General features: G+C 38.8%; 1 protein-coding gene across 1 annotated transcript; it reads left to right on the top strand.

Annotated features, from left to right (window-relative positions):
- The first annotated feature begins 239 nt into the window (after positions 1–239).
- kcnj12a (potassium inwardly rectifying channel subfamily J member 12a) lies at positions 240–9278 on the top strand. The gene is made up of 2 exons (XM_061028925.1): positions 240–867; positions 6689–9278. Exon 2 carries the CDS (start codon positions 6840–6842, stop codon positions 8139–8141), a length of 1302 nt encoding a protein of 433 aa, XP_060884908.1. The 5' UTR covers positions 240–867; positions 6689–6839; the 3' UTR covers positions 8142–9278.
- Positions 9279–19334: the final 10056 nt, after the last annotated feature.

The following is a 19334-nucleotide window of genomic DNA, read 5'->3' as shown; positions in this document are numbered from 1 at the left end:
CATCTGATCAAATACAATGGCGGATTGTCTGCTGGAGTTTTCTGAATGATACGCCTGTGCATCAAGTTGCTGTCAACTGGTAGTGCCAGGGATGGAAGGAGGGAGACAAAAAGAGAGAGAGAGAGAGAGAGAGAGAGGAGGGGAGGAGAAAATAGAGAGAGGGAGGGTGGCTGCAAATGGCAGTTTCTGTGACACCAGGAGAGGGAGGGAGAGATGGAGAGGAGAGAGCAAAGAAATAGTCAGAGGGAGAGAGAGTGTGAGAGTGAGAAAGAGAGAGAGAGAGCAAGACCTGCAGTCCAGCTAGATCAGATTGCAAAAGATTGATAAAGCTAGTTCAGTTATTAGCAGTGAGGGAGTATTGTCCAGTTTTATGTGAGGGAGTATTGTACTGTTTTATAACATTTGGAGGATGTACTTCAGGCTGGTAGAAATGAAGAATGAGCAAAAGACCAGCTGAAGAAATTGCCTCAGAACATGGAGATACAAACACCTGAAATTTCCCTGGGATAATTAAGCGTTCGCATCGTACCAGGTTTGCACGTCCAGTTCTAATTTGACTTACTTGGTGCAAGGTTCTGGTGGGATTTAGCCTGGACAGAAGTGCATTTTTTTTTTTATCTCTGCCTGTATCAGCACTTGAAAAAAAGGGGGAGCAAGAGATCCAGCAAGGATGAAGAAATTCAAAGGGGGTCTGTGTCCTTTGCTGAAGCTGATGGAGTGGTTTTCTCCAGTGTTAGAGTAACACAAAGAAGGAGCAGCTGTGGTGGCTGATGCCGAGAATGCCTCAGTTTGGCTAACAAGGACACGGGAAAACAACATAACACCTTTTTACTTCTGCAGCCTGGAGGAAGACACACAGAAATTAAGGTAAGCGAAGACAAGGAAACTTTGTCTAGAACTTACAGTCTTGATGTCACATCTATATTTGTCAGATATCACTGGTCTAAAGAGGAAGAGAGCAGGAGCTGGATAGGAATATTTACTGTTGAGCATTCTCCCTAAGAGCATTGACACAGCCATCCTTAAACATCGTTTTAAATTAGACTCAAGTTCTCCCTGATAGCAAAGCATTCAAAGATAAATTCAAATATTAAGACAGTATCTATTTGTCCTAGCATTCCCCAAAAAACGTAGTCTCAAAATAGCTAAATGTTCTCAACATTTCCTCTGATACGAATGTAAACACGACATATAAACACCGGAGAGTCAATACTCAGAGCTATGTTCAAAACACATTTCGAGATTGTGCGAGGCCAAAATAGCAAAGGATTTGTAACTTATTTATTTATAGTTTTCCTACAGCTTTTCTGTAGAATGGGGTGAAATACATTGTTTCTAATAATTATGATTTAGCCATCCAAATGCTCTCGTGCAAGGCTGCTTATTTAGGTTTTAGCATGTTTTTTTCAATTGCAAAGAAGGCATTGTCTTTTTGTGTCAAAGTGTTAAAAAAAGACTTCAAGTAACATTTTAAATCAAAAATGAATTCCTGTAAAAGGTTAATTAGGTCTACGGGGCTATCCCTCTCTACATTGTCTCCATCAATATCACAGCTTTTATCTCGAAGACAGATAGGAGAAGCATGGCAACTCAATATAAATTGTTTTGTGTTCAAATAGCTTTACCAAGTTGTTTAACAAAATCACATGTCCAGTCAACATAAATGGAATCTGTGTAAATCAATCGATTGAGTTCAAATAAAAACCTTAACACGCTGCTGTTCTCAAGTGTTTCTTGTTAAAAAATATATATTTTGGGTCACCGCCTTCAGATCTATGATGGGATTTTTTGACAGTAATCGATTATGCAAATGACAAAAACAATCATGCCAATAGTGTTAACAGGAGAATAACAACTTGAGTCAATGTAAACAAACATTTCCACTCCACCCTCCCAATATAACCTCACTAAACACCTTGATACTAATCCACTGGCTACTATTTCCTGGAAGTATTATAACCAAGTGTAGCATCTAATTTAGCATGCTAATACTGGAGGACAGATATGAGCAGGTGTGAATTGATGATTTTTTTTGCTTTGTGTACAGCACTTTTCTATTAATGTTAAAGAAATCACTGATGTTAGGGTACAAAAGAGACATAGATGAGGAGAATAAAGAGTATGCAGCCCTGCCTGGTAGTACAATGACATCATGCTGCTTTTGATCTCAGTTTAGTCTACTTTGATTCAATTTTATTATTTGAAATGGATATGAGGTATGCAGAGAGTCAAACAGAAAATGCAAAATACAAAACATCACCAAAGGTACAATATCAAAAATAAAAAGAGTACAGCTTCTACGGCGTTTGTTTAACATTAAATAGAAATGTATTAAAAGTAATATAAAGAAACTTTTGTTCTCTAAGCAGCAGATGTCACATAAAACTGTAAATTACAGAGTTCATATTAATGTGTGCGATTCAGCCTTTGTGAAGTGATGGAACTAATTTAAAAACTGCACAAATAAAGATCAAAAAAGGCGCAGGAGGGACTGGTTGATCAATGGGAAGCAGGTGTTTGAACAGAGGAAAAGGTACAGGTGCAGCCTACACAACAACTACACATTTTGTTGTACCAGCTGTTATAACAATAAGAGAAATCCAATCAGTTCTTTTTGCACATTTCTCTCTACCCCTTTGCTTAACTATCACCTGAGATGGCGTCTCTCAACACATGGGAAGGCCTACTGATCAAGTCTAAGAGCCTGCAGGTTTACAGACTCTTAACTTGTAGTGTCTGTGTGTCTTTGTCTATAGCATTTACTTATCATTGCATTACACAAAAACAGCTGTGATCCAGTACGTGAAACATACTGTCCATCAGACAGCATCTCTGCATGGTGAAGGGGTGTTTCTTTCTATAGGAAAATACCAGCAGGTCACTTGAGACGAGATGAGTTCCACATGGTGAGCTATAGGAAAATACAATGTCACCTGAGCCTCAGCTCTTCCTTCACAATAGTCTTGGGAGGTAGGCCCGGATAGTAGTGGTGGAGCTCAGTTTCCTGCACACTTGCCTTGAGATGAAGTACTCTCTCCAGGTCCGGCTCCATGTTCCTTCCAATCCCTTCCATTATTTGGCACATCCAATTATTCATTCTATTCATCTTAATCAGCTACAAGCTTATCACCTTCCCTAGTTACTCCTCTCAAATCCCTGAGAACGCACACAGCAGACAAGGTCACAAAAGGTTATTCATGAAATTATTGGCTGTAGTGCAAATCACTCCCCGTGTCCTGCCTATGAATCAAAGATGAATGTTCTTCGGTTACTGATGCACTCTCAAGTTAGAGTGTTTGAACTGCAAAACAAGGTAACAATACAGATACAACACTGATCCATCTAAGATGTCTTTTCACACCGATTTGAGTGTTAGCGCTTCATTAACATGCAGTCTTAGAGGTAGGATCTGGGATTTAACTGTGAACAAACAGTTGACCATACTGCAGAATTCAATACAGAATTGAGACAAATCATCACTTTCATATTGATTGGAAAGTTTTTTAAATCACAAGGACAGACCGACACAAGACAACAATTTTATTGTCACATCAATAAGCTTAAAGTAGTTATCTTTAGTCATTCCTGCCCCTAGAAATTACCTTTTATTGTTAAAGAAAACAGACAGGCTTTACAGTTCTATTTAAATTGGTGACAAAAGAACTATTAAGCAATCTAATATTTTGCAGGATTAGGGTTGTTATTAAATGCTATAGACAAAGACTCACAATGTTGATTATCTACACAGCCAGCATTTTGAGTACATGTAATACAATGTAACCGTCATTAAAATGGCTACATGAACTACGAAATGCTCTTAACTTTCAGTTGAAAGAAATGAAGGTTAACTAGAGTTCTTACAAGTCATTGTGACTAGTTGTTGCTTAATCTAAAGCCAAACTTGAAGGTATGGTAAATTTCAGAGCTATCTACACACAAAACTAACACCACAACGTCTCGAAAGAACAATATGATTTCAAGAGCTTCCCATGTACCCACAGCAAAGGCTTCCTTGAATCATTGGCACTTATCTAATGACTCCATGGATACAGAGGGTTTTACTTTCATTAGACCAATTCACTGGACACCTGACACTTCAAACCACTGTATGACATGGAGACTGCGCACCATATAGGGTCTGCTCTGGTCATGTGAGTGGTGTAGGGATCAAGATGTATAATGGGAAATGTGGATACCATGTTCAGGCTCAATTATGTAACACAGTCATTTAGTTAGCCTAAGACTTAGTCTAATATAGCCAAGCCAACTGGCCGCTACATGGATGAGCCACACAGCTCAAACAGGCTTCTTATAAAACTGCATTATCATCAAGTGTAAAATGTGCAACAACAGAGGGAAACTTAGTTTGGTTAACACATTTACTGATAAACATATATGGAAGGAGTGATGAAAAAAGCAAGACTTGCAGGGATATAAACTGTTTAGCTGGTATAAATATGTCACCAGCAACCAGCTTGTAAAGTGCCATGTGGCTGGTTTAAGAATGTAAGGCACTGTCATTATGTTTCACAACAATGTGATGTTTTGAAGATGACCTGCCGAGGGACTGCAGATGTAAACTAGCTCTAAGCTAACTCTGGTACAATGCATCAAATGGCAACATTTATGTTTAATATTGAACATGGCACCTTTAGAAAAACAATACAATCAAATAAATTGAATGAATCTACAGCCAATTAACTGGTAGCAGTCAGCTAAGCAAGTCAGTTATAAACTCACAGCCTGTCAAAAATATTGCAGTGTTGTAATCAAACTCATTGATATGTTTTCATAAATTATTTAAGTTTCATTGATAACCATTTGATGATTTCTGGTGACAGGATTAGCTTGTGTTGTACACTATACAATTATATTATAAAAGAGAAAGTACAATGTGGGATAACATAAAATGTAATCAAGCAAACTTTGAAAAGGATTTGAGGACATATGGCTCCAGTTTGGGAGAACTTACGCCATAAGTGTGTGTGTGTGTGTGTGTGTGTGTGTGTGTGTGTGTGTGTGTGTGTGTGTGTGTGTGTGTGTGTGTGTGAGGACAAAATCGGTGCGTCTGTGATTTTGCAGACAGCAGGGAACACAGGATCTAAGAGCGCCCATGAGGGAACTGTCAAATCCTCAGGGTCCAATTCAGACAGGCAGAATCAGACTGGATGTGTCCAGGCGATAAAAGCTTTTTGCACCCAGAGGGGCCTCAGTCCAGTTCCCATGGGTAAAGCACCCTGAACCTAAGGTTCATCATCCAGAGCAGTGCCCAGGTTATCTACTGCCTGACCCCAAAAAAATTATTGGACAGCTATTCTGACAAATTCATTTCTCTTTAAACCTACATGTAGACACATATGGTAAAAGTTTTTTTTGCTATAATTTTACTGCATCCTCACAACAGAATGGGGTCAAATAAACAGAGTCTTTCTCTCTCTATCCATGTTCACCGCATCTGGAGTAAGTGGAACACATACAAATCCCCTGTGACTATTTTTTAATACACACACCTCATTCCCTCTCAAAAAGTAGTGAAGTGGAAGGACAATAGCAAACATAGAACAGATAGAAGTGCACAGCTTGTCTGTTGTAAGTGTGATGTCTGCATGGCACGTTGTGGATAAACTATGAGTACAACCAAGACATGTTGAAAGCTTACATGTGTTAGCCTTCCTTATCACACAAAAGACTAAAATATGACAGCCCTCCTTACTAAATGAACACCTACCGAGACAAGAGTTGTGACTCAAATGATCACATAATAATAAAAATGAATGTAGGTGGTGACTTGCTTCATCTCCACAGTCAAAGTCATGCTTCTCTTTTTATTTGAAAGAGAAGCACACAGGACGTGCCATGTGAAAGAAGTGGCTCTGCTGCGAAGCCAGCTCTTCAGTTAACCAGCTGACATCAAAAGACATGAGGACCCTTCAGTTAGGGCCAATTGGATTTAGAGTCGTGATGTTTAAAAAAGATGGCGAGGAGCAGGAGTGTGAGGTTAACTGCAAAAAAATGTGTTATTGTATGAATTACTATTACTGATACTAGCATGGGAAATATATAAGTATAATGCTCATACTGGGTAATGAGACAGGGAAACTAACATTTTCATAAACATTAACAATATTGGACAAACTCTCACACATTTAAAATAATCTCTACTGTATCCTGTTAAAATCATTATCAGAGACAGACCTACCGCTGACACATTTACAGTAGATTCTAGATACTGACTGAACCTCATTAGATTATCAGATTTAAGTGACAAATGACCAAATGGCTTTTTTTTTCAAATGTAAGGACTGAAACTAAACTTCAACCATTTATCAAAACTTAATTCAAATCTAAAATTCAAATCTAGTTAATCCACTGCATACATCTTATATAACTTGCATAAAAGCATTTTTCACTCAAACAAGAACAGGTAAATAAAACTATAAGTGATGGTGGTGAATTGGTCATTTGTGTTCTAACACAGACAGCTCATCCAGTGCTTTGTCTATTAATAACATCGGCCTTCTTTTAGGGCCAATAGCAAAACTACTATTTGAGTGTTACTTATGCAACAGTTTTTTGCCAAAGCTTTTATGGTTTTTTATCTGGCGATGTTTCATACACAGGTATGTTATTATTTAACCGTTATGTCACTGAAAGAGGCTCACGTTGTTCTCTCCATCTCTCTCTACAGGGATTGGATGAAATCAAAAGGCTCCCACCCAGCTCCCTGTCAATGACTCACTAAAATGGAGCTTAGTGAGTGATCAAGCTGTGAGGGGCCTCGATCACACACTGGCCTGCCCTTCTGCTCTGGCCCTGCAGCTGGAGGCGCCGCCGGGAGCATGAGTGTGGGAAGGATCAATAGCTACAGCATCGTGTCATCTGAGGAAGAGGGCCTGCGCCTCACTAACATGCATGGCATGAATGGCTTTGGCAATGGAAAGATTCACACCCGCCGCAAGTGCCGCAACCGCTTTGTCAAAAAGAACGGCCAGTGCAATGTGCAGTTTGCCAACATGGAAGAGAAGTCACAACGTTACATGGCTGACATCTTCACTACATGTGTCGACATTCGCTGGAGATGGATGCTGGTAGTCTTCACTCTTGTGTTTGTTGTCTCCTGGCTCGTCTTCGGTTTAGCCTTTTGGGTAATTGCCTTGCTGCACGGCGATCTTGATAACCCAGCAGGAGATGATAACTTCACTCCATGTGTTCTTCAGGTCAATGGATTTGTGGCTGCCTTTCTATTCTCCATTGAAACACAATCTACCATTGGTTATGGCTACCGCTGTGTGACCGAGGAGTGCCCAGTGGCTGTCTTCATGGTGGTTTTTCAGTCCATAGTGGGCTGCATCATTGACTGCTTCATGATTGGAGCCATTATGGCCAAGATGGCGAGGCCTAAGAAGCGAGCACAAACATTGTTGTTTAGTCACAATGCAGTCATTGCCATGCGAGATGGAAAGCTGTGCCTCATGTGGAGAGTAGGGAACCTACGCAAGAGCCACATTGTAGAGGCCCACGTCCGAGCGCAGCTCATCAAACCTCGGATCACTGACGAAGGGGAATATATTCCTCTAGACCAGATAGATATTAATGTGGGCTTTGATAAAGGCTTGGACAGGATTTTCTTAGTTTCCCCCATCACTATTCTCCATGAGATAGACGAGGATAGTCCCCTGTTTGGGATCGGCAAACAGGACTTGGAGACAGCAGACTTTGAGATTGTCGTCATCTTGGAGGGGATGGTTGAAGCGACCGCCATGACTACGCAGGCTCGCAGCTCCTACTTGGCCTCTGAGGTCCTTTGGGGACACCGATTTGAGCCAGTCTTGTTTGAGGAAAAGAACTTGTACAAGGTGGATTACTCTCACTTTCACAAAACCTATGAGGTTCCGTCCACCCCCCGCTGCAGTGCCAAGGACATGGTGGAAAACAAGTTCCTAGTCCCGAGCTCTAACTCCTTCTGCTATGAAAATGAGCTTGCCTTCTTAAACCGTGAGGACGAGGAGGGGGATGTAGGTGGTGGAGGAAGGGCACTGTCAAACCTAAGTCCAGATCGAAACAGCAGACATGAGTTTGAGCGCCTTCAGGCCACAAGGTCGTTGGATCAAAGATCCTATCGTAGAGAGTCGGAAATATGACCTTTATGGATTGACCAAGGGTCAAATTCAATAACTTCATCCAAGGGTAAAAATGCAGAACAATGCAAAGTGCCATAGGAAAAGCTGACTACTGTGAAAGGATGGAAAAGAAGGGATGTACACAGCTTAGAGAAATGTGATAAAGAATGTCTACAATCAAGGAAAAGGCGAAAGAAAGACCTTCCTTAACAGAAACTTGAATCTTTTTCACATGGTCATTTTAAGTTAAGTGTTGAATGAAAGCAAACGGGCAGACAAAACAACAATGACAAACTTTTAGTCAAATCTTAGATGTAAATATATTGCTTAGGTAAGTTATGTTTTGTGTGCAGTATCACTTTATCAAAACATCTCTGAAAGTAGAAATTGTTTTTTCAACTTGTTCTTGAGCACAAATAATAGTGTTACAAGGCTACTCTTAAGCTCTCCTCGCATTGCTGTAATTTGCTGGACAGGCGTTCAGTGACACAGTGAAAATTTGTGCACCACAGCATTCAGATGCAATGAGCCATGATAAAACATCTGACTATGAGCCACTGAGAACAAAGTAATTTAACCCTTCTTTTATGTATGGGTTTAAACACCCAGCGATTAATATATAGAGAGCAGGCAAAATGTATTGCACTATAAGATCATTACGGATATTGTTGAAGATTAATGAATTAGACACATTCTATTTATTATCTCTTAATGCCTCTTTTTTTATAAACTTATTCTTCAAAAACATCTTAAAGGCCACCAACATAATTATTTGCCTTCACTTGTCTACACATATAATTTTGTGAACAAATATGATATAATAATATTTTATTTTATAATAATTAGGGCTGTCATTATTAACTAGTTAATTTGAATAATTAAGGTCTGAAATGAATACACTTATTTTTTCAATTGCAATTGACTAATGCTATTTTGTCCAAACATTTCAGTTTTTTACTGCCTCTTTAGCTGTTTTTCATTTAGTTTTTGATCCATAACAAGTTTTTTTTCCCATGGCTGGGTTAATGTCGTAACCTTTAATCTATCAGAGGGTCCTTATTTTATTTCAAAATAAAAGCAGGGTTGAATTCAAACAGCATGTAAAGTACTCTCAGCTTAAGACATTACAAATATTTAAAATAAAGCCTTACAATTATCTAATGACTCCATGTTTGTTTGACATTGCGAACAAGTGCGAAATATTGAAATTTCAAACTTGTGATTAAGATGCAATTAATTGCGATTAACTAATGAATGAAATTTAGCGATTAATCTTGGTTTTAAAAAATGGAATCGTTTGACAGCCCTAATAATAATATATCATATATAATAAATACAATAAGTGTTCAGGTATAAAGAAACTTAAGCACAAGTAGTGGATAGCCAGCTTATTTGAATATATGTAGATAAAAAAAAAATATTTTTGCAAGACAGTCATAGCAATAAGCTTCATTCCACTTTGTATTGAAATTAGAATTGTAACAGACTAGTATAAAATGATCACACAAATGTCTTTTGGTCCTCTTTAAAACTAATCTATGCATACTGTGAACAATAATTTCCCTTCTGGGGATTAATAAAGTATTATAACAGGGGACAGAAACTCTATACAGTTCAGTTTGAGATTTAAAAAAATATGTTGAATAGCTTATATCTATACCCCACACTTACAAAAACAGCCCTCCTTGCCCCCCACCTAACTATGGTTAATTCAAAACACTTTGTGTTATGGCAATTATTTTGGAATGATCAAAATGTTGTAGCCTACTTTCAGTAGCCTGCCCTATCCCCACTGATTTAACATCATTAGAAGGGAAAACTTAACGTCTATTAATATTGGTACGGACAGAGTCCATCTCTATTTCAAACTTATCCTTGCTTTACCTGAATCTTATGCGTATAACAGTACAAAATATTATCCAATAAAGACATGATAATAGAGCCCTTAAACAAGTAAAATGAATGTGTACAAGACTAAGTATAGCTTGAACATGTTATTGCTGTAATTTGATGGGACAGATTAGAAACACTTAAAGTAAATAGTTTCTTCCCCTTCCTTTACTCCTTATTTTGATTCCTCTAGCTTTTACAAAAATCACTTAGCACAGAAAGATCCATTTATTGAAGCAATATGCATAAAACCACTTCAAAGTAGATAACAACAGACTGGGAGTAATACAAATTCAAGTACACTTTAATCAATTATTTGTAGTAAGCATGTTCATACTAATTCTCTTGTTATATGCTGAACATGCATATGTATAATTCTGGATTCACAGATTACACATGAAAGGTTTAGCATGAGGTAAATTACATTTATTGTTTGTTTGTTTTTTACTTGAATGCATATGATTACTGAGATATTATACCAAAGTTATGGTGTGTAGCTCTGAAGTGTGAAGGGATTGTTATGATGGTAATGATCCAAAAACAGTGTACGCGGATTCTGAAAAAGTGATACAGATTCCAAAAAGGTACTTGAGTCTCCTGTATAAAACACATAAATCCTATTTAATGCTATTGATAAACGCAAAGTCTGAACTTATCATTCACACTTCAACATGTTTTTTTATTCTAACTCTAACTTTTGGAAATTTTTCAGAAATTGAAGATTTGTGTAGAAGAAACATTAAGGATGTGAAAAAAGGGTTAGAAAAACAAGAAAACAAAGAGGAAAACCAGAAGATGGTTGTTATTTTGGTCACAATGACTAATAATCTCCTAACAGTCATTTGAATCTAATGGTATGCTTGACTCTTTCTCTCGGTTAAATGTGGCATTTTTTGACTAAAAAGAGGAATGCAGTAATATAGGGAACCTTTTCAATTAAAGAGCCCGTAACCCAACCCTAAATATTTATTATGCTCATTGCCTTCTGGGAAGGTTTTATAAAGTGTGTGACGCCTCTGCACCAACTCACTTAATTTCAGTAGTAAAAAAAGTGATCTATGCTGCATCACAAAAACACATAATGTCATTTCTACAGAAGTCTTTTTCAGAGATTATTTTAGCTTTGATGTTGCCCACCTGAGCCCTTCAAGAAGAAACCTCTTCACGTGTTTTAGAAAAAGGTTTATAGTGTAAAAAGCATAGAAATGTTAATTATATATATATATACACATAATAGTGAGCAGCCCAGCTGAAGAGGAACCTGCTTATTTTTATACAAAGCTCTTTTTGATAGATTACAGCTATTGATATTTTTCTGTTTTTATTAGAGTATCACAATGAAAGAACTATTGAGAGGCTAAATACGATTCTTCTCTCAATGATTTAATTTCTGTTGTTTGATTTCAAGGTATTTCTCTTAAAGGGATGATTGGAAAAACCTTTGACCTCTGTAGAAGTCTTCCTATGTCCAGCATAATGTCTACTGGGCTTTTGATTGAATTCAAAGTCATTGAATTATTTAAATTAAAAACTAACTGTGAAATATGACTGTTTTTTTCTCTTCTGTTGAACGGGGTCAACCGGTTTGAGCTGTATTGATACGTTAAATCCAATTTAAACCCTGAACATCCTCAAGCTCAATTAATGAATGAGTGAAGGGATAGCTGAGGCGTTGTATCACCACGAGGGGATGCTTAAGATGAGGGATCAAGATTGATGTAACTAAAGTCAGATGACTTTCTGGTCTTGGACCAATTACACAAGAAGGCTCATCAATTAATCACTGTGACACACAAACAACTAGCAGGGCCAGGGGCCTTCTGGCCTCAGAGAGCTGGGCAAGACCCCCACAGCTGACTTTGTCAGATCAATGGTGTAGAAACACGAAGTCTGCTGCCTGACAACTGAGGAAAACTAGGTAAATGTTTTCAACTGAAACTCACTATGGACCTTTTTTATAAAGACATTTTATAGGAAAAACACATTAAATAATCATAAAGCTAATGATGGCTTAGTTCTATTTCACTGTTTCGGTTGCAGGGTCCTGGTATTATGCATGCTGGCTCAACCTAAACCGTCATGGTTTACAAGAATAGGACTGAGCCATCATCATATCACCTCTGTTTACAATTTTAAGAATTCAAAACACAGTTAACACTGTCCAATAAAGTGTTATCAATGTTTGATATATTAAGTCAATAATATATAATATATATAATATATAAAAGTACCCTATGACAATTTCCTCGTCAGCACAACTATATTTTGACTGGTTGCAAAGAAAACTTCTGAACTCTTTTCACAGGATCAATTACACAAGCCATAGCTAAAATAAAATAATTCAGGTTGGGGGGATTATGCCTCCCACAGTGAGTGTCAGTTGTAGGATTAACATGCTTGCCACTGGTTGTGCTGAGCTCAGGCGTTGGGTCCCAGCACTAACTGACTAGAATAATGGAGAATAATGCTGGAAGCGTGCGCCTGGTTTGATTATGTAACAACATCGGGACACTGTATGTTGGGCTTTGTGTGGCTTGGTGTCATACAAAGAATAGAAGTAATGTTTTAATTATTAGTGGTGGACAGTATTAATGAGCACCTAATACATCAAGACAATATATATTTTTCATCAGTGTAACATAAAGTATATAAAAAAATGGGGTGAGGAACTCTGAATTTAAATTTACAGTTTTTCTCAGTCGCTTTGGTACATTTCTCAGATCAGAATTGAAATTCTCAAAACTACTTGTTCAATCTTCACATCATTGTGTCACTTGTGCACATCAAAAAAGCAGTTTCTCATTTCTTTGAACAAGTTGCAAATGCTTTGGTACATCCATGCAAATGATTATGTACAATTCTCTGCTGTTTCCTACATTATCAATTGCTTATGTCATGTTGATCAAAATGTATTATAATGGGTCTCTGTTGAATAGTCTCACCCCCCACAACATTTAGGCATTAGTTCATCGCATAAGTCTTTACATGCAAAATGGTTGAACAAGTTGTCATAATATGTCAAGCATATTTCTATACATTTCCATTAGACTTTTTTTCTAAATCTGTCCTGAACTGGTAAATTGCTCCCAGGTGAATCTTGACTTTCTCTAATGAAGGGAAATGTGTGAAGCATTAGATCAACCAATGATCAACCAGTTTTCTGAAATAGCTCAAAGGTGCATCTCATGAACCATCAACTGGCAGGTATATATATAGCAGGAGCACAACACAATGTTACAATGTCTGACAATGAAAGGACAAGGAATTGGATGGGGTCAACAGCCAGAGAGAAGAAGAAGAGGAAGAGGAAGAGGAGTGCGGCTGCGTGGCGGAGGAGCTGGGAGGCAAAACAGAGGAAGAGGCAGAAGAGGCCGAGGACATAAGAGCGATGAGATGAGATAAGAGCCACATAAGACCACGTTCTCAATCATGGGCTTACAATGGCCGAGGCTGGTCGAAGGGTGCAGCCAAATGTTGGGAGAACAACTGTGTCCTCAATAGGGGTGTGAACGGTTACAAAAAATTATAAACGGTTACACGACGTCATTTTTTTCGTGTACACGGTTAACCGTTTTTTTTTGTTTTTTTTTTATTAATAAAAAAGAAAAGAAAAGTGAACGGCAATCACACTATACAACCAATGGAGGGTGCGGCTGCTTTTCAGAAAGATTCCTCCGCATCACTGCCACCACTCAAAGTTGTCAGACAGATACAACTGTGCTTTATAAAGTAGGCTATATAAGTAACAAAGAAAACTTGCCATAGAAGTTATACGAGCAGGGTATGTCTGTCTGTGAATGGCTCAGTGCGCATGTGTGTGGGTGGGGGGAACGAGTGAGGAGAGAGAGAGAAGTAGGCGAGTGTGTGTGTTTGGCAGGTGTGTGCGAGACGCACGTTATGATGCTGGGGACCGGAGCAGAATAAGCAGGAGAAATTAGAGTCATGATGTTAAGTGTATGTACAGTTCAAGCTCTGCGAGCGTAATAAACGGCCCGGTACCTCAAAATAACAAGCCGGACTCTCCGTGTCTGTTTAGGCCTTGCTGCACCCCAGTGAAGTGACGGGGGTTAGCCCCGAAGTTGGGGACTACAACTTCGGCCCTGGAGAAGATAAATAAGTCTCCCCTGTGCGCCCTGACCACGGTTGGTATGCGAAGCAGGAAGGTTAACACTCCGCTTAGTAATATGCTTAAATACAGCGGGTTGTCTCGTCTGATCTGAGGTCGTAGTCGAATGGGCCTGACCCTCGGGACTGCGCAATCCCCCCTACCCGGACGAAGCGGAATAGGGCGGACAGGCAGTAAGGGAAAGGAGTGTGGCTCAATACCCCCCTCCGAAGAGGGGGGTGAGAGAGGCTCACGGACTTACGTTCAACCGGTTACCGCCGCTGCGAAAGGGCGACATGGAAAGCCAGAACCCGCACAGGCACGTCCAAACAATCGCCCGGAACCAGAGTCAATCCCCAGGAGTGCGGCTCCTCCACGCTGCACTTTGCAAGTCAAAAGTGAAACTTAATTGTTACGTGACGTAATGCCCAGTGGTCAGTTATCCAACACTTATCACAAGCATTTGTGAGTGCAGTAACGTTGTCAAAGTGGAACATTTGTAGCTTTATTCATCTCTAAATAAATAGTATGTGTTACTTTTGATCAGAGATGATTGAATGCGTGTCTCTAAAACATTTTAAAATAATTTTAAAAAACGTGCACACCCCTAGTCCTCAATCATTCAGACTTTTCGTCGACAGAACAGGTATGTAATCTAACAATAGGCACTGTACTGTAATACTGTATACTTTCTATAATGCTTCATATTTAATATTCAATATTACAGTATTCCACTTGCATTTTACAATATACAGTAAGTATACTTTATACTGTGACATTTAATTTTACTCAATTTTGTGTTTTGCATCACTATATTTTTTCCACATAGGACTGCAAGACAATTTCACAGGGGTGACAGAGGGCCCCTTTTCACACCTGAACAGGAGGAGGCTATTTGCACCATGGTTGTAGAAAACAATGCCATAAGACTAAGGGAGATAAAGAGTGCCATTATAGAGGACAACAACATCTTCGAAAACATCCAAACAGTCAGCATCTCAACCATTGACAGGGTGCTGAAAAGACACCAAATGAATATGAAGCAGCTGTACACTGTTCCATTTGAAAGAAATGGTGAAAGGGTGAAAGAGTGAAGGAGCTGCGCTACCAGTATGTACAGGTAAAACATGTATGAGCATGCAGTAACTGTACTTCACAGTAAACAGTACATCGTATAGTGATATGCAGTAAAGTAAGTGTGACCTTTACACATTTGCTATGGCTGTAGAGAAGAAGATGCAATATGTGCTGTATACATTTGATGTAATTGTATATTGTCCAAAATGAAAATGCATGTAATTCATAAAACTAATTTTGTGTCTTCTGGATATAGTGTATAATGGAACTGGAAGCAAGTGAACCACCGCACAACTTCATCTACATAGATGAGGCTGGCTTCAACCTAACGAAACGCAGAAGGCGTGGTTGAAATATCATCGGCCACAGAGCTACATTTGATGTGCCAGGCCAACGGGGCGGGAACATAACCATGGGTGCTGCCATCTCTGAGAATGGTGTGCTAATGCATATTCCCATTATTGGGCCATACAATACAGAGAGGGGCCGGATTGGAGATGACTTGCCAAAGTACGTGATAGTTTGGGACAATGTCAATTTCCATCTCTCCAACATCATCAGGCAATGGTTTGCGACCCACAACAGGATGCTGATGGAGTTCCTCTCCCCCTACTCCCCATTCCTCAACCCCATTGAGGAATTTTTCTCAGCATGGAGATGGAAAGTACATGATGGCCAGCCACATACACAGATGACCCTTCTGGCTGCCATGGATGCAGCGTGTGATGACATCACAGCAGATGCCTGCAGAGGCTGGATAAGACACTCTAAAAGATTCTTTCCACGCTGCATCGCAGGAGAAGATATTCGTTGTGATGTGGATGAGAATTTGTGGCCCAACAGATAGGAATGTCAGGAGGTGTAGGAAGACTGCACTGTAATTCCTACAGGCTAGCACTGCATGTACAGTTTTCCCTAAGGAGATTGTCCTATGTTCACATTTCTACTTTTGTTTTTTTCTTTGTGCTATGCAGTGCTGTCTTTTCCTTTCTGTATCTCAATGACATGGTCTGTGAACAAATTACAGTACAAAACGGTAAAAGCATAAATGTGAATCTTGTCCAGTCTCTTGCAATCAATCTCCCACATACACTAAGGTGTAACTTACAATTTACAATAACTGTCGTCAGAACTTTAGCCATAGTTTATATCAGAACACCCCTCCAGAGTACACTGTTATATTGACAACATGACTAAGCAATTTGACTGTCTTATCCGTACACAATGACACAAGGACTTGTCATTCTGATGGCACTGACATGTTCATTGATACAGATATTTACTTTTGAGAGATGAACTAAGGATTTTGAGCAAGATACTGGCTTTTGCAGGTAATCCATGGTGTTTTGCTATTTGTACGAATTGTTTTGAGAAATGCACTTACTGTTTTGCAAATGTCGAGGACGATTCGAGAAATGTACCAAAGCGACTGAGAAAAACTGTAATCTCAGAAATAGGGAAGTATCAAGTAAATATCAGTATAGCCAATACTCAGTTCTAAACAGACATCTGTCAATTGGCATATAATGTGGCATGGACCGATATCAGTAGCCGATGTTTGCTTATTTTTACCCATCAATTTAATAATTCTGGCAAGCTTGTCCGCTAATACAGAGCGACATGGTAATAACAGGCCGGTGTTCAGGTGACATTTCAAGAGGAGGGACTACTGTCAACATTACTACTGTCAAGAATTACAAAGCTGTAATAAAAAGAAAACATCAGAATAGTCTATTTGCTACATTGTTATTTCAAACATCAGTGTCTGCCATGATTTTCACATGAGATTAGACAAAAAGAGGTTCTTTAATTAAGAGCATGTCTGGATAAACTCGGCCCTGTATGGAAGATGGTTGTATGTTATTCCAAACACTTGAATACAGATGAAATTGGTGTTGTGCTGGGATGGGTGAACTAGAACTTAAGTTACTTAAATCATCCTCAGCTGGTATAATCATTCGATAATGTACTGTGAGGCATCAATGTATCCATCCATGCATTGCATACATAAGGTGCAGAGCTACAATGTAGAGCTGGAGCAAAAATTGATTCTCAAAAGATTCAGGATATTTTTATTACACTGTTTTTGATAATAGTGATGTCAGTGTTTCCCCTACCATTGTAATTTTTTTATTTTTTTATTTTTTTTAAGATTTATTTTTGGGCTTTTTGTGCCTTTATCGTAGGGATAGGATAGTTGATAGAGTCGGAAATCAGGGAAAGAAGTCATTTAAGGACACCTTTCCGATAGAAAAGGACAGCTGTCATTAAAAGTAACACATGAACATGAACAGCAGTCAAAATGGTAAAGGAGCGGAAAATGCATACCTTGTTTTCTCTTAAGCCTGGAGTCTTTCAGGTTATCAATAAAGCTACAACTCCATCAGTCTCTCTGACTGAACCAGTCTATAAATAAAGAACGTTTTAATAATGGAAACATTTTCTCTCTGATGTTCCATCCTGACTGAAGAAGACAACCAGTGGAGAGTTGGTGTCATGTCTGTATGTATTCATTCTCATACAACCGCCTCATCTCATTTTTTAAGGAGGAACTTCAAAACATCAGCCACCCTCCACAAAAAGTGGATTGCGGTATTTGGATCCAGTGAACGGCGGGTATTGGTTTTAGGCTGGTAAATATGTAGCAGAGCGCTATTAAGGTTGTCATTTATTAATGAAAACATGCTTCTGTTAGCCGCAATAAGCTTGACCGCTACATCAGTCCGTTTATCTTTTGCAGATGTTTCAGATGAAGAGAAAGCGAAACCAGCAGAGTGTGGGTATTTTTAATGACAAACTGCAGGATCCGGCGTCTTTTTCAGAGCGTTTGTTAAATGTTCATTAAGCACCCCTGGGCGCTACTACTAAAATAGCCTGTGCTGTTCAGAAAGGTGCTGATGTCCGTGATGTTGATTGATTTGGAAAATATTACTCTTGATATTCTACTTTCTCTCCTAGTGAATGATTCCACTTTCATTTTTGCTTTAAATGGAAAAGAAAATCACAATAATCGATAGTATTGAAACACAATACTTCACAATACTTCAGAAAAGAAATTTAAATCTAATTGGCACAGAAGCTTATCATCCCAGCCCTACTACAAAGGGTGCTTTCTATTGTTTGACATTGCCAACAAGCAAATAATGACAATAGATAGATGATGGATGGATGGATAGATGGATGGATAGATGATGGATAGATGGATGGATGGATAGATAGATAGATAGATAGATAGATAGACAGATAGATATGATGTTTTTCTTTTGTCATCATTGCATTTTGTCCAAATTACACAACATCAATGCGACACCGACGGCCCCTTGGGAACGACCCTTCTGTGACTCTATGGGAACAGTCACTCGAGCCAGCTGGGGTCTGGACTAACACAGTTGTATAAATAATATAAAACAAAGAGGCTTTAAAATACTTCTGACTGGAGCAAATAAGGATGTGAAAGGATTCAAGAATCTGGTTTGGCTGGGCTCTCTGCCAGGCAGCCTATAGACCATTTATAATTACTGCTGGTACAAACTATAGCTTGGACCGTGGATGAGAGTACATGGAGAGGAAAACGTGTTGAAGGAGCTATATAAAGCTCCTCAGTGTCAAGCCACGTGTGCCTCTGTGTCTAACACTTTTCTTCTCTCTAAAAGTACTCTGTTAGTTCCTGACCTGTGATAGTATCATCCAATCAAAGATACTTACTGGAGGTCTTTTATGCCTGCTGGCACAAATACACACATGTGCCTACATGTATATAGGTCATTCTACACAACACACCTGTAACAGTCAAAGTCAAATATCTTTTATAGGTCACAAGATGTAGATAAAGTAGTCTAATGATAAACTACAGTGACATATAATGTATATTACTAAAGCAGATTCATGAAAGACAGTCAAGATTTAAAAAAAAAAAAATCTAAATAAATAAAAAAAGGAGATAGTATTAATATAAAGCATTGATGAATTGGAGAGCTGCTGAGACAACAGAAAGCCTCATAGATAGAGGTCGGGAGTGATTGAGACATGTTTTGTAGTCTGTTGCATGAATTGAACAGTCCTGTCTTTGTACCTTTATTTGTCTTGTCATGTAATGGTCCAAGAGCCCGTTGGTGATGTCAGCAGCAACTCGAGTACAACTC

Source organism: Labrus mixtus, chromosome 21, assembly GCF_963584025.1.
Source record: "Labrus mixtus chromosome 21, fLabMix1.1, whole genome shotgun sequence".
NCBI classification, from domain to species: Eukaryota; Metazoa; Chordata; class Actinopteri; order Labriformes; family Labridae; genus Labrus; species Labrus mixtus.
Note: the sequence above shows the minus strand (reverse complement) of the source record. Positions and strands in the feature narration are given on the sequence as shown.